General features: G+C 41.9%; 1 protein-coding gene and 1 pseudogene across 3 annotated transcripts in view; one reads left to right on the forward strand and one right to left on the reverse strand.

Annotated features, from left to right (window-relative positions):
* EEIG2 (EEIG family member 2) overlaps positions 1-16,034 on the forward strand; it is a 62,245-nt gene that overhangs the window by 22,993 nt on the left and 23,218 nt on the right. For 2 of the 3 annotated variants that reach the window (XM_081815589.1, XM_081815591.1), the window contains exons 3-5: positions 6,233-6,262; positions 10,975-11,091; positions 15,070-15,116. In XM_081815589.1, coding sequence (XP_081671715.1) covers positions 6,233-6,262; positions 10,975-11,091; positions 15,070-15,116 — 194 coding nt within the window. The remainder of the gene's footprint in view (positions 1-6,232; positions 6,263-10,974; positions 11,092-15,069; positions 15,117-16,034) is intronic. The other variant, XM_081815590.1, reaches the window with a different exon arrangement.
* On the reverse strand, positions 3,885-4,807 carry LOC145720854 (glyceraldehyde-3-phosphate dehydrogenase pseudogene; annotated as a pseudogene).

Here is a 16,034-nt window from a genome sequence, read left to right on the forward strand (position 1 = left end):
ATGTTCAAATCTCCTTTTTTTTTTTAATGAGGGTTCCAGTCATGTTGGATTAGGACCTCATTCTAACTAGATTACCTATGTATTTCCAAATAAGATCACATCCCAAGGTACTGGTGGTTAGGACTTCAACATATCTTGGGGGGTTGGAGGAGAAATGCACAATGCAATCCATAACAGACCCTAAGATTATAATAAACCTGGGGATTTATGCTTCGGAAATTAATGGACCAGCTTATTAAACACCACCCATCCCTCTGAGAACAACCTGAAAAGTTAGACCAAATATAAAAAACAGCTGCTTGAAGGTATCAGAAGCTGCCAAGGCAGTAAGGACTTAAGAAGCTTAGAATCATAGACAAGGGAAGCATAAAGAGATGAGCCTGACATTTAGCATTGCTTTTTCCCTCAAAGCATTTGCTAAGTTGCAAGCAGTGGTTAAGAAGCTGAGCTGAAAGCAATGACTGAGAAGAGGCTAGCTGAGATCCCAGCAATTTTACAAGACTGAAGGGACAAAAACTGGAGTCCAGGACCCATCAGCATGAAGGGCCTTGGTAAATACCCCAGACTTTTCATTGGGACTCCCTAAGAGTTTCAATCTAGAAGGAGTATGGTGGGTATAGATCAGCCTGTATAAAGATTGAAACTCAGCTTCTAATCCGCTTAATCCCTGCTTAGATGAAAGTGATCTGCCCCTGTCAGAATTTGCCAGAAGCAAATGTGTATCTTCTCTGAAGGAAAATAACACTATTCTGAGCCTCAAATTACTTCTTCAAATTATCATGCACAAAAATTACCAAGTATACCAAGAGACACGACTGCATGACCAAATATCAAAAGGAAAATAGATAATGAAAACACACTCATGGAAGATACAGGTTTTGGGAAGATCAGAGACAAACATTTACTGTAACTATGAGTGAACAATATGGGTGCATTTTATTAGAGAACTAGAAACTGTAAAGATAAAAGCAAATTGAATTCTAGAACTGAGAAATGAAATAACTAAAATTTAAGGCTAAGTAGACAAGGGGCACCTGACTGGCTTGGTTTGTAGAGCATGGGACTCTTGATCTTGGGATTGTGAGTTCAAGCCCCATGTTGCGTGTAGAGATTACTTAAAAAAAAAAAAAACTTTAAAAAATAATAAGTAAATAAAGCTAAATAGATAAAAATAAATTTCAACAGATTTAACAGCAGGCTTACCAAAACTGAAGAGAGGTTTGGTAAACTGGAAAATAAGACAGAAGAAAATATCCAGACAAAATCACAGAAAGAAAGTAGAAAATTTTAAAAAGAATGTAAGACATGAGAAACAGTATAAAGGTCTAACATATATGTAAATGGAGCCCTAGAGGGAGAGGAAAGGTACTGTGGCTGAGAATCTTCTAAAACTGATGAAAAACATCAAGCCACAGATTCAAAAGTATTGTAAACCCCATTTAGGTTAAACAACAAATCTGTCATATTTAAATAACAGAAGACCAGCTTGGCTGGAAGATGGAAAAGAAGGAGAGGGAAAGCTCTTGGTGATGAGGATGGAGGCACTAGATCAGGCAGGGCCTTATAGGACATGGTAATGAGTTTGGATTTTATTCTAATTACAATTAGAATCCATTTGAGGATTTTACTAAGGAGAGAGATGATCTTCTAAGATCAGTTTTGCTGCTGTGTAGAGGATGCATTGCAGATAGACCACGTAGGTGGTGGGGATGGTTCAGGTGAGGAATGCTTGTATTGGCATGGAGCTATAACCACAGAGACGGTATGATGTGGGATGTGTTTCTGGAGGTAGACCCCCACTGATAGATTGGATGTGGTAAATGAAGGGAAAAGAATTGAGGATAACTCTTAGACCCTTACCTGAGCATATAGGAAGGTAATTGTGCTATTTATTGAAATGGCAAAAGCTCAGAGTGAAATAATTTGGGGGACCGATAAGCAGAAATCAATTTTGGCCATGTTAAATTGGAGATGTCTATGAGATACCAAGTAGGAATGTCCAATAGTCATTTAAAGATACCAGTCTGGCACTCAGGGGAGAAGTCAGACTAGAGACGGAGACATGAAAGTTACCAGCATAGTTTCTATTTAAAGCTACAGACCTGGGACGCCTGGTTGGCTTAGTCAGTTAAGTGTCCAACTCTTGGTTTCGGCTCAGGTCATGATCTCAGGGTTGTGAGATGGAGCACCGTGTCCTGCTCCACACTGAGAGTGGAGGCTGCTTGGGATTCTCTCTCCCCTTCCCCCTGCTCATTCTGTCTCTCTCTCAAAAAAAACAAAAAAACAAAACAACAAAACAAAACAAAAAAAACCCTACAGACTTGAATGGGGAAAGTGTAGACATAGAAGACAAGAGGTCCTGAACCAAATCTTGGATCACTCTAACATTCAGAAGGAGTATAAATTACTGTTAGCAGGAGAGGAGCAAGAATTCATATGTATCACTTCTTACATCCTTTTGGCCAGATCTTGGTCACACTGCCATAGCACAATACCATATTATTTCACTCATATGTGGAATTTAAGAAACAAAACAGATGAACATAGGGGAAGGGAAGGGAAAATAAAATAAGATGAAAACAGGGAGGCAAACCATAAGAGACTCTTAACTCTAGGGAACAAACTGAGGTTGCTGAAGGGGAGGAGTTTGGGGGGATGGGATAACTAGGTGATGGGCATTAAGGAGGGCATTTGAAGTAAGGAGCACTAGGTGTTGTATGCAACTGATGAAGCACTGAATTCTACCTCTGAAACTAATGAAACACTATATGTTACTTAAATTGAATTTAAATAAGAAATTTTTAAAAGATTTTATTTATTTATTTGACAGAGAGAAACAGCAAGAGGGAACACAAGCAGGGAGAGTGGAAGAGGGAGAAGCAGGCTTCCCGCCGAGCAGGGAGCCCAATGTGGGGCTAGATCCCAGGACCCTGTGATCATGACCTGAGCCAAAGGCAGACACTTAACAATTGAGCCACACAAGCACCCCTAAATAAAAAAAATTTTTTTTTAAATGTTGTCATTATTTTGGGTAGCCATATACCCACCTAAAAATACAGTTTTCTATTACTTTGGAGAGCAGGGGAATGGATAGTTGGTGTGCAACTAGCGTTCTTTCTACAGAGGATGAATACAGGAGTAGGTCCAGCAAACGAGAGTGAGAAGGAGCAGCCATTGAGGTAGGAGTAAAACCAGGCAATTGCAGCACCATGGAAGGTTAGAGAAAAAAAAAATGATGTTGGAAAGGAGGTGGAGTGCCCAAGCCTTTCAGATGCTGTTGGGGGGTTAAGTAAGATGCAGACAGAGCCTTTGGGCTTTAACAAAAATGGACATCATTGGTAATCTTAAGAACCATTGCAGAGGGAAAATGAGGACAAAAGCCTATTTGAAGTAGATCGACTAGAGAGTGGGATATAGCAAATTGAGAAGTCTTTCAAGGAGTTTAGCTGTAGAGGGGAGCAAAGAATTAGCTAGAAGAGACAAGAATCATCTGGAGAAAGTTTTGTTTTATTTAGTGAAGTGTGCTATTAAGGGATATGACAATAACCTAATAAAGAAAAAGAATCCAATAATTCATAATAGGGTAGATTTAGTGATATGGCCACGCCAGACATCAATGCGACAGGAAAGGGCAGCAAATATTCATGAATAATAGAGTTTACCATAGATTGCTGCCCATCTTATTTAAATTCACCACTTTTTTTTTTTTTTTTTTTTTGGCTGGGTACATGGTACATGTACATTGATGGTACATGACAAGGTAGAGCTCCCCAAGTCCCTCCCCTTATTAATGGGGTCTGGGATGGAAACTGTATAGAGGTCAGGAAATTCTCAGTGTGTTGGGGGATGAGTTGGGGCAAGGACTCCCTAGCAGCTGAGGGCCTCTCCTCCTCTTGCTCTTGCTGGGGCTGATGGTCCAGGGGGCTCTTACTCCTTGGAGGCCATGTGGACCATAACGTTCACCACCTGGTTGCTGTAGCCAAATTCATTGTCATACCAGGAAATGAACTTGACAAAGCGGTCTTGGAGAGCAATGCCAGCATCAAAGGTGGAAGAGTGGGGTGTCACTGTTAAAGTCGCAGGAGACAACCTGGTCCTCAGTGTAGCCCAGGATGCCCTTGAGGGGGCCCTCTGATGCCTGCTTCACCACCTTCTTGATGTCATCATATTTAGCAGCTTTCTCCAGGCAGCAGGTCAGATCCACGACTGTCACGTTGCAGGTGGAGACATGGAAGGCCATACCAGTGAGCTTCCCATTCAGCTCAAGGATGACCTTGCCTACAGCTTTAGCAGCACCAGTAAAAGCAGGGATAATGTTCTGGGCAGCCCCTCAGCCATCGTGCAACAGCTTCCCAGGGAGTCCCTCACAGTCTTCTGGGTGGCAGTGATGGCATGGAGTCATGAATCATGAGTCCCTCCATGATGCCAAAGTTGTCAAGGATAGGGCCAAGCAGTTGGTGGTGCAGGAGGCATCGCTGACAATCTTGAGGGAGTCGTCATACTTCTCATGGTTCACGCCCGTCACAAACATGGAAGCATCAGCAGCAGGGGCAGAGATGATGACCCTCTTGGCCCCACCCTTCAGGTGAGCCCCAGCCTTCTCCATGGTGGTGAAGACCCCAGTGGACTCCACAGCACACTCAGCACCAGCATCACCCCCTTTGATGTTGGCTGGATATCACTCCTGGAAGATGGAGATGAGTTTTCCATCGATGACGAGTTTCTTGTTCTCAGCCTTGACTGTGCCATTGAATTTGCTGTGGGTGGAATCATCCTGAAACATGTAGACCATGTATTTGAGGTCAATGAAGGGGTCACTGATGGTGACAGTTATGTTTTGCCAGAGTTAAAAGCAGCCCTAGTGACCAGGCACCCAATAAAGCCAAATCCGTTTACTCTGACCTTCACCACTGTGTCTCAGGGACACGGCTGGCACTGAACCATAAGATGTGGCTGTCTGTCAAACAGGGAGGAGCAGAGAGCTTAAATTCACCACTTTAAAGATGGAAATGGTATAAAAAAGAATGAACTCTTAGCATTCACGACAACATGGATGGACCTAGAGGGTACTGTGCTAAGTGAAATGTCAGAGAAAGACAAATACCATATGATTTCACTTATATGTGGAATCTAAAAAAACAAACAAACAAAAGCCAGAAACAGAATCTAAGTACAGAGAACAACCTGGGGATTGCCAGAGGGGAGGGGGATGAGGTGAAGGGGATTAAGAGGTACAAACTTCCAGTTACAAGATAAATAAGTCACAGAGATGAAAAGTACAGCATAGGGAATATAGTTACTAATTTTGTAATCGTGTTGTATGGTGACAGATGGTGACTACACTTACCATGATGAGCATTGCATAATGTTTAGAATTGTCAGATCACTGTGTTGTACACCTAAAACTAATTTTTTAAAAGTGGGTAGGGAGAGGAGATTTTGACCCTAATTGTAATGGCAAACACACATACAGAGTATATTGTGTGCTGGGCTTTGTTCTAAGTATTTTACACTTAATTCTCACAACTGTGCCATGTCCTAAATCCAGAGATTTGGCAAATTAGTGTACAGTTATATATTTCAAATAAAATGTTAAGATGCCTGTATATTATTTGTTATTATTTTTCACTTTTGCCAGTCTTGTTCACGTTAGTTAAGAGGGATTCTACTATACTAACTGGATCAGTACTATATGTGTTTATATATATATATTTATATTAATGTGGACAATATCATATAGTAGAAAAAAGTAAGATATAGAACAGTGTGTAGTATGGTACATTTGAGTAAAAGGCATCTTTTGGACTGTTCCTAAAAATTGGTAAGAGTAGCTGTCTCTGGGGTAGGTGTTTCAACTCTTCTTAAAATCTTTCCACAATGTCATTCATGTGCTTACTAAGTAAGTAATTTAACATTTCTTTGGTGATTTGGATTCTAACAGTGTGTCTAGGATACTTTTTGGCAATTTCTTCTTCAGAATAGATTAAAAATTAGCTTGTCTTCTTACCATTTGCCTTTTTCAGATTTAAGTTAAATTCTCAATTAAAATTCTGATAATTTGGGGGATGGGGGTAGGGTAGCCATCCAAATAGTTGAATTTAAGATCATTAGAAATTTACTATCAATATTTGCAAGCATGTAAAACTGTAAATACTTCAGGATTATTTGATGTATGTTTAATTTTAAATCTTTAATCATATGATATCCTTACAGTGTTTTTTATCTTTGGCAGGAATTGAAAGGTGGAAAAGCTTATGCAAAGGTAAGTAGATGTTCTTTTACTCTTTTGGAACTTTTAATATCACTCACTGCTATTTATAATCTTAAAAATCAAATGGTTTGCTCCTCTAATTGCTATTCAAGTAGGCTGTTTTTATTTTTTTAAGATTTTATTTGTTTATTTTAAAGAGTGCAAGCGGTGGGGTGGGGCGGGGAGGAGCCGAGGGAGAGGAACAAGCAGACTTCCCGCTGAGCGCAGAGCTGGAAGGCTGGGCTCCATCCTACAACCCAGAGATCATGACCTGAGATGAAATCAAGAGTCAGACGCTTAACCAGCTGAGCCACCCAGGCCCGCAAGTTGGCTGTCTTTAAATAAAGCAACTTGGAGGTTGAAAAGTTGGATCCAGCAATAAATTATAGGCACATTCTTTCTAAAAGCTGATTATGGGATGTTATTCTTACATTTCTGCTTCCCTACTAGAAGATGATCTCTGGTTCCATTAAGCAATAGCATCTGTTAATTCAGTCTCCCCTGGGAAGTATTACTAATCCCACCTCCCCTCACGCCCCGCCCCCCCAGTGGAATAGGACCTCTCCTCTGTGCTCTCTTAGCATTCTGTAGTACATGATCACTACTGTCCTTTATACTTTTACTAGCTATATGGAATTACTAGTAATTAGTGTGCTCACCTTTTTGCTAAATAGAAGGAATTAGTAATACTGCCAGAAACGCACATACTCCTCTTTTATTTTCAGTCTCTGATGGTATCTCCATCAATTCAGTCATCTGAGCCAGGACACCAGCTTAACCATCAAGTCTGCCTAACTCCTTAAAAGCACTTGGTTGCAGTGTCAGTTAGGATGCTCTTTACTACAAGTAACAGAATAACCTCCTCACCTAGAGGTGGTTTTTTTGTTTTTTTTTTTAAATTTCACAAAGCAAGTAGATACGAAACAGAGCTGCAGATGCGAGATAGAGCTGCTCCAGGATTAGTTAAGCCACTGACTGAAGGACATCATCAAGAACTCATGTTACTTTTCTCTTTTCATTCTTCCATTCTCTGTGTGATGACTTTATCCTTGCCTAGCTCTTCTCATGGTCACCAGGTGGATTTTTAGTCCACCCATTCACATATGACAAAATCCAGCTGCTTCTCCACAAATGGCTTTCTTTGAGTGAGAAAACTTTTCCTAGTCAGCCCTCAGAGGATTTCCCCATGCCTTTCATTGGCCACAACTGGATCATATGCCCACTCCTATACCAGTCATGGGCAATAGGAATGGATTGCCATGGCTAGCTTAGACTAATCACAGTTTAACAATGAGCTAGAGGTTGGCCCACTTTCGTTTTGCACATGGATGAGCTAAGGGTGGACACTTGAATAAAATCAGGGCTCTGCTAACAAGGAATATTAGAACATTGGATGATGGTGGGGAGGCAAAAAACAGGGTCTGCTGCAACTGACAAATCTTGATTTCTCCCTTCTCATTTAAAAACCATCCCTTCTCTCCATTCACAAGGCCAGTGCCATAGGTTATGCCTTCATTATTTCTTATTTAAAACCTGTACTGGCCTCCTATCTTTTATTCTCTGCCTCTGATTTCTCCCTCCATCCATCCTTCGTACTATTGCCATATGATCACTCTGAAATTTGAACATGATCATTCCTCCACTTTTAGTCCTTCAGCTATCTATTGCCCGTCAAGGAAAATGAAATGAAAAATCTTTAACCCAGCATTTAGACCCATCTTGGACGCCATCTGTGAATGCTCACACTCACTTATTCTTATGCTTCAGACTTACTGCCCTCAGAAACTTCCTGGAGTGTACCGTGCTATTTTAGCCTCTTTGCCTTATGACTTGATATTTTCCCTGTTATGCATGCGCTTCCCCCTTCCCTTGTCCTGTCAACTCATACAGCATTAGACACTCAGTTTAGTCATCCCTTCCCCTGAGAAATTTTCTTTTCTTTTCTGTCTTGTAACTGTGCCTTCTTCTATCCCAGCACTTAAACTTTTTTATGAGAATGTATTTTCTTTCTATCTTCTCTCATTTAACTATGAGCTCCTTGAGACTAGGAATGATTTACATTCCCAATGCCTAATGTTACCTGAAATGCAGATGCTCAGAATTATTTGCCAAATGAAGTAATATCTACCACAGATATAACTAATAGCTATGTAGATACACCATTTTAACGAGACTGTTATCTCAGTTAAAGCCAAAGAGAAAATCATAAGGAAATATGGACTCTCTGGTGCCTCACCAAGTCCTGATCTGTCCTGTTCATCACTGTTTTGCAGTGTCCAGAACAGGGCCTCGCACACAAAAGGTGCTCAGTAAATGTTGACCTTCGGCCTGAAACATCACATTGACATACCCCACCTTTTAATATGCTTTCTTAATGGTGACTGACCAGATTGGTTGTTTTTTTTTTTTAATTATGCTTGGTGACACTGTAATACCAGCATTCTAACAGTGGATGGTAAGCCAATGGGCCAGTTTTTGCTCAACAAATATGTATTAACTGCCTACCATATGGCAGCATCGTTCTTGGCGCTGTTATATTCTTATGGAAGGTTGGAGGAGACAGTAAACAAAATAAATATGAAATGTGTATGTATGTGATATGATGACAGCTACTAAGGAGAGGAACAAGGTAGGCAAGGGGTAAAGGGGGACAGGGTAGGGGAGGAAGGGAGGAGTCAGGGCATTAAGAATGGTCATGGAAGGCCTCTTAGGTGGTATTTGAACATAGACCTGAATGGAGTGAGGAGGAAAGCTACAAGAAGATCTAAGAATGTGTCAGGCAAAAGAACAATAAGTGTTAAAGGCCTTGAGGCGGTCTTGGCATGTTCAAGGAAAAGGACATTGTGGCCAGGAGAGTAAATTAGGAAGAGAATGGGGAAGTGAAGTTGACAAGGTGGTGGCCAAGGATGAAGGGACCATAGACAATCAACGTAGACAACTCTTTCAAGGAGTTTTGCTATAAAAGCAGAAAAGTGGTCCAACAGACTGGAGAGAGATGTGGGATGAGGTTTTCTTTTGTTCATTAAGATGGTAAAAACTCCGGCATGTTTGTGTGCTAATGGGAATGGTTCGACAGAGAAGGGAAACTTGAGAGTGCAGAAGAGAGGGAGGAATTCCTGAAGCAGTGAGGGCAGGGGGAGAGTCGTTGGCCTCAGATCGGAGCACAGCCAGTTCACCCACAGCACGCAGAGTGCAGCTGCAGGCAGGTGAGTGCATGTGGCCAGCAATAAGAGCTTCTGGAAGTTAAGTGCTCTTTTGATTGCTTTTAGCTTCTGAGTGAATTAGGAAGCAAGGCATCAGCAGAGAGTTTGGATGGAAAGGAGGTGCTAGAGGTTTAAAGGGAAGGGGTAATGTAGGAAATACAGCCTTCAGATTATGTGTAATCAAATAGCCCCATGAATCTTCACATGCTCATTGGTATGTGGCTTTGCCCTAGCTACATCTGGGCTTTTCTGCTGATCTGTCGGACCCCTAAAAGGCAGTAAGGCTAGAGTAACCCTGTGAAAATTAGGTAGATGTCACCCATGGCTGATGTGTTCTGACTTATTATTGCGTTTAGGAATCATGGCCTTTCAACTGGTCTGTAAGTTCTTATTCTCCATCCTTTTTGTACCAGTTAAAAGCTACTAAAATAATGCTGCAGCCTTTAGTTAAAATCTTCATCTAAAATGCCTTCTTATGTGCCCAGTATGTGTCTTAAAATCTTAAAGCAGGCAGCTTAAAATCATATCAGTGTTTGAAACAGTTGGTACTTTTTATTAGGCATTCAGGGAGATGTGCTTAATTGCAAACTCAAAAACATTTTTTGTTGTTTTTAATAGAAGACTCCATATGCATTTAGTGATGTAGAATAGAACAGACTTAGTTTGTAAAAAAAAAAAAATCGGGCATATTTCTTGTACCGCTTAGAAACGAGAAATAGGGGTTAAACAACATCAGAGGACAGAGCGCGGGACGATCTTCGGTAGCTGCAGAAAATGGGGACTGAACATGGGTAGTAATGAGAAGGAGGAACAGGTTTGAGCTAAACTTTTGGAGAGCAGCATAGAAGGTTGTTGAGGGGCATAGCTTTGGGAAAGGGGAAAAGGTTTCATAAAAAGGGATTTAGCTTAAGTGTGATCAGCAAGGCAAATGTTGTGGAAGGTGGTGAAGGAGAAGGGGCTTATACCAAAGAAAACTTAAATCATTCTATTTCTTGCATGGAAAGTAAGAATTTAATAACCTGCAACTGTCTGCAGTCACCAGTGGTTAACTGGGAATGGAGCCAGAATCAGAACAGGGAGAAGAAAGTCTAATCAGTTTTCTTTATGAATATGCAAATGATCATGATTGGCCTGCTGCTATTTCCCACAGTGTGGGGTGAGTACCACTGCTACTTGCAATGATTTTAATTGTTTGATAAACATTATTTTTACTTTAACAGTTACGTATTTCAAAGTGTACAGAAGAAATATATATATTAAGCACATCAAATCTGTGATTTCAGAGATCGCATTGCTTAAGCCAAGAATAGAATAGGTAATACATTTTTACAAAAGAAGCGAGCCAATCTAAAGGCACACATTAAGCAAATAATAGAGTAGATATTGTTAAGATGGCCAAAATTGCAAATGACTGAACTTTGAGAAAACTTGTCTAGAACATGGATTGAATATTTATTTTAAGGAGAATATGATAGGAGCCTAGTAGATATTCTATTAATATAATTCCCTTTCTTTTCATAGCTGGGCTTTGCAGATCTAAACCTGGCAGAGTTTGCTGGATCAGGAAATACCACTCGTCGCTGTTTACTGGAAGGCTATGATACCAAAAATACAAGACAGGATAATTCCATTCTTAAAGTAAGCACGTTTTGAGATTTGCATGTCAACAAATGAGAATCTCTGCCTTTAAATAAGCATGGGTAGGGCACCTGGGTGGCTCAGTTGGTTGAGTGACTGCCTTCGGCTCAGGTCATGATCCTGGAGTCCCGGGATCGAGTCTCGCATCGGGCTCCCTGCTTGGCGGGGAGTCTGCTTCTCCCTCTGACCCTCCTCCCTCTCATGCTCTCTGTCTCTCATTCTCTCTGTCTCAAATAAATAAATAAAATCTTTAAAAAATAAATAAATAAAATAAATAAGCATGGGTATATACAGCCAAGGGCAAGATGGGAAACGGTACTGAGATCATAAGCTGACCACACCACTGAAACACTCACTCACCATCAAGGGAGGCAAGCTACCCCAGTCACAGAAGCAGTGAAAATTAACAAATGTTCACCTTCATGATCCTAGGGTGTTTCTGGGGCTGTGAACATTCAGGGAATAGTACATCCAACTGCTATAGCATAAGGGCTCATTGAGAGTAAGGAGCATGATGAGTGAATACCTTAAAAATGCTAATCACTCCCAAAAAGTGACTTCCCAAGCAGCTGTGGTGGGCCCAGAGAAGTCACTGGGCTTTCCCGTAACTAGTAAAGTGACAGGTGGAACTCACTTGAGGCATCTGGCCCTGTTGTTTCCAAGTACCATCAGCAGCCTCCTATTCTCGTGGCCACGCTGCAGAGAGTTGCTGGGGTATTAAATGAGACCAGTTGAGAAAATGTAAAGTGCCTTGTACTTGGTAAGACTCACTGGACATACATTTTGCTGTATTTTAGTTAGGTTTCCCCATGATGGTAGCTTATCTAATGATAGGAAAGGAAAATAGGGCACCTGGGTGGCTCAGTTGGTTGAGTGACTGCCTTCGGCTCAGGTCATGATCCTGGAGTCCCGGGATCGAGTCCCGCATCGGGCTCCCTGCTCGGCAGGGAGTCTGCTTCTCCCCCTCCTCATGTGCTCTCTCTCTCTCTCATTCCCTCTCTCAAATAAATAAAATCTTTAAAAAAAAAAAAAAGGAAAGGAAAATAATTCAGAATAAAAACTGGGTGGTCAGAAGTTAGTGGAGCAAAGAGTTATCCTATACCTACAGTTTTCAAACTTTGTTTTCAGTAAAATAACAAAAAATTTCAGAGCACTTGCATATACCTGTGTGACATAAACAGTGTTGGGTCGATGGGGTAGATTCCAGATAAAGAAGCTGAGACTCAGGTTAAGTGTCTCACTAAAGTCATTGGGGGCAGAGCAGAGGCCAGAATGCGAATACTGCCTAAGCGCCAGACTCAGAAGGAACAGACTGTGCTGTTCATTCTTAGACTGACCCCAAACAGGCCACTAAATTCAGTTTCTTCATATTTGCAGCATAAGAAGAGTGGTAATCCTTCTCTGAATTACAGTGTTTTCATTGGGAATTGAAATAACTTTCTAATTTCAGACTCCCCCATCCTCACCCCATTCCTTAGGGCCAGCTCCTAGAGTAGTTTCCTTCTGGCTCCCCATTGATCCTTTCACACCATCTCTCCCACTTGGTCCTACAAAGAACTTACTCTTTTTTTTTTAATTTTAGAGCACAAGAGCGTGCACGCACAGGTGGGGGGAGGGACAGAGAGAGAATCTCAAGCAGACTCCTCACTGAGCACAGAGCCCTGAGATCATGACCTGAGCTGAAACCAAGAGTCAGACACTCAACTGACTGAGCCACTCAGACACCCCATAACTTACTCTTTTGTAGATCACACCATTCAGCTCTCACACTCTCCCTGCCTGAGCTGTATCATCTCCTGGCCACCTAGTTACCTTCTCTCTCCTGCTCATCAGTGACTTAGCTCCTAGCTCACAGTTTTTCTTTCCATCTCTTCTGTCACCATGTTTTGGTGGCTTCACCATCTGGTGGGTGATCTGTCCTTGTGGACTGTCTTCTCTGTGCATTCTCTCCCTCTAGCTAATCTTTTATGTGCCTGAGGCCTCTCTGTTCCTTACACTACCCTTCTCCAGCAACTTTTTCTTTTTCTTCATCTCAGTTCCTCCCCCCAAACTCTAGACTTTTCTATCTCTAGAAACTTCACCACAGTATTCCCCTCTGCTACTACTGTCTCTTATGTTTCCAGTCCTCTTGGTCTCCTGCTCACTTAGCTGTCCTTCACCTTACTGTTCTCTCACTCTCTACCAGCCTCCACTTGCTTCCACTGCCCTCTTTATCCAGCTTAGATTCCAGAATCCACGATACTCCTATGCTTAAAAACACTTCTTGCTGCTTTGCCCATCTCCCTCATTGCTGTCCCCTGGCGAGTCCCTGACCCCAGTCAAATTCAGCTGACCTCTCTGGGCCTACACCCTAATTGCCGAACGTTGCTGGAGAAGATCACACCACCATATAGCTGCCGTTCCTACAGTCTTGCTCACCACCATCAAGCAACTGTACTTCCTTTGTAAGCGTCCTTTCCCAGTTTCCAAATACTCTATTTTATACCTTCTTTCTCCTCATATCTCCACACACCACCCTTGTTCTCAGCTAGTGGTCTTACTTTATCCTTTATGGAGAAAACAGAAGTCATTAAATTCAAATTCCCTCATCTTCCTGTTGCAGAATTTACAATTCTTCCTGTCTCTCCAGCCCTGTTAGCCCTTTTGCCCCCATTACAATGAAGGAAATGTCCCTCTCCCTGTCAGAAGTCACTCCTTCCTCTTAAGTGCTAGAGTCCAAAGCTTGACTAATCAGGAGCTATGCAGCTTGGACTGTCCCTTCTCCTAATCATCTCTATCTCCAGTGAATCATCCTCATTAACATATGAAGAAACAGCTCTCATAGCTACTGTATTTAAAACAAACAAAAACCACTTCTCACCTCCTCCAACCACTATCCCACTCTCTCTGTTCTGCTTCCCCACACAATGTCTTAAAAGCTGCATGTGCCATCTCCATCCCTTCTGAGACATTCAGGGTATTCAAGAGTGCTGTTTTGATATAGTTAGAAACCAGACTGTGGAGATCTATGAAAGCAGAAGGGATAAGGATGTCTGCACATCCGGCCCAGGTCCCACATTTAATTCGTGTAGCGCTCAGAGAGAAGAGGAACAGCAGTGGAGGCACTGGGGTGAAGAAATAAGAAAGAAATGAGGTTCTGTTAGGATACATGTCAGCCACTAGTAGAAAATATGCACGTATATAAATTTTCTCTTCTTCATAAAGACTATGAGTTTCAGTATTACGCAGTCCTAGTTTCAGATCTCAGCTCTACCCTTTATTAGCTACCTGATCTTGAAAATATCACTTCATCTCCTGAGCTTAAAAGGAAAGTATCAGGCTCTCCTAGGAGTTTTGAACACTAAATGAAATCATGCAGTCTACAACACTTAGCTTACGCCTGGCACATAATTCTCAAATCACGATTGCTGTTAATGTTGTCGTTATTACTGCTATTACCGTTATTATTCCCGGAAGAACATAACAAGATCCTATGGTTGAGTCTTAAAGAGACCGTGAGCAAGTAGAGAAGAGCAGCATTTCAGAAAGCATTAGCAAAGCTTTAAATTCTGTTCTGAAGCTGGAAAAAGCCCAGAAGCATTCTGCTCTCATAAGCCACTGCAGGTCCCCCCTTGAAGGGTCAACATGGCACGTTGGAGGGAAGCATTCCAGATGCTTCAGCACCACAGGAATCTGGGAGGAAAGACATACAGGAGACCAGGCGAGCCGCGCACACCCACGGGGCCATCACAGCATTGGCTCTCCATTTCCACCTTTCCCACGCCGATTTTCGCCATTACCAAGTTTTGAATGTTGAAAATGATCTGTGTAAAGCAGCAATTTAATACTGGATGTAACCCAATTCAGCAATCGCTTTATTGAGTAATCTCTGAATAGGAAATACTGGCCTAGGTTCTGTGGAGGATGCGTGGATTAGCAGAACACGGCTTCTCCTCTCAAGGGAACTTTTATAATCATATTTCTTTTTCTAATACCCAGGTTTTGATCAGTATGCAGCTGATGTCTGGTGACCCGTGTTTTAAAACGTAAGTTGATGCTCAGTAAATGAATTATTTATCTGAAAGTATAATAGTGATTTTTTTTTGTCTAAATTTTTATATTCATAACTTGTAGTGTTTACGAGTGAAGGAACCGTTCTTTTCCCAGGAGACTGACCACATAGAAATTACTATTAACCCTTTGCCAAACGAGCTCCCCACACTCTAAAATTGTTTAAGCTGTAGATCTTTCATCATCTTCAAGTTTTGGGTGAAACTATACAATTAAATTTTTGAATTTGATCTCTGTGGACTTAGTCATTTCTTCAACAAATACCTGTTAAGTGCCTTACCATGTGCTAGGCCCTATTCTAGACACTAGAGAAACAGCAGCAGTAAAAAAAAAAAATAGACCAAGTCCCTGACCTCTCGGAGTGTATATTCTTAAGAGGAAAACAACAAGTAAGAAATTAATGTATAATATAAAGATGGCGATGAGTGCTTTGGAGAAAAATAATGCAGGGTAGGAGGGCATGGTAGGGAGAAAGTTTACTGTTCTATAGAGAGTAGTCAAGATGAAAGTCTGCCCTGGCAGAGGTGGTATTTGAGCAGAGACCTGAAGGAAGTGGGGAGTGCACCATGCAGGTATTTGGAGAAAGAGCATTTGAGGTAGAGGAAACAGGGACAAAGCCCTTCAGGGAGGAGTGTGTTTGGTATGTCCACGGGGCTGCCAGGAGACCGGTATGTCTAGACCAAACAGAATGAGGAGAGGGGGATAGGAAATGGGATCAGATGGTAAAGAGTCTCCTTGGGTGCCTGGGTGGCTCAGTTGGTTAGGCGACTGCCTTTGGCTCGGGTCATGATCCTGGAGTCCCGGGATTGAGTCCCGCATCGGGCTCCCTGCTCAGCAGGGAGTCTGCTTCTCCCTCTCCTGCTCCCCCCTCTTGTGCTCGTTCTCTCTCTCAC

Source organism: Leptonychotes weddellii, chromosome 4, assembly GCF_054177405.1.
Source record: "Leptonychotes weddellii isolate Sample4059 chromosome 4, ASM5417740v2, whole genome shotgun sequence".
Taxonomy (NCBI): domain Eukaryota; kingdom Metazoa; phylum Chordata; class Mammalia; order Carnivora; family Phocidae; genus Leptonychotes; species Leptonychotes weddellii.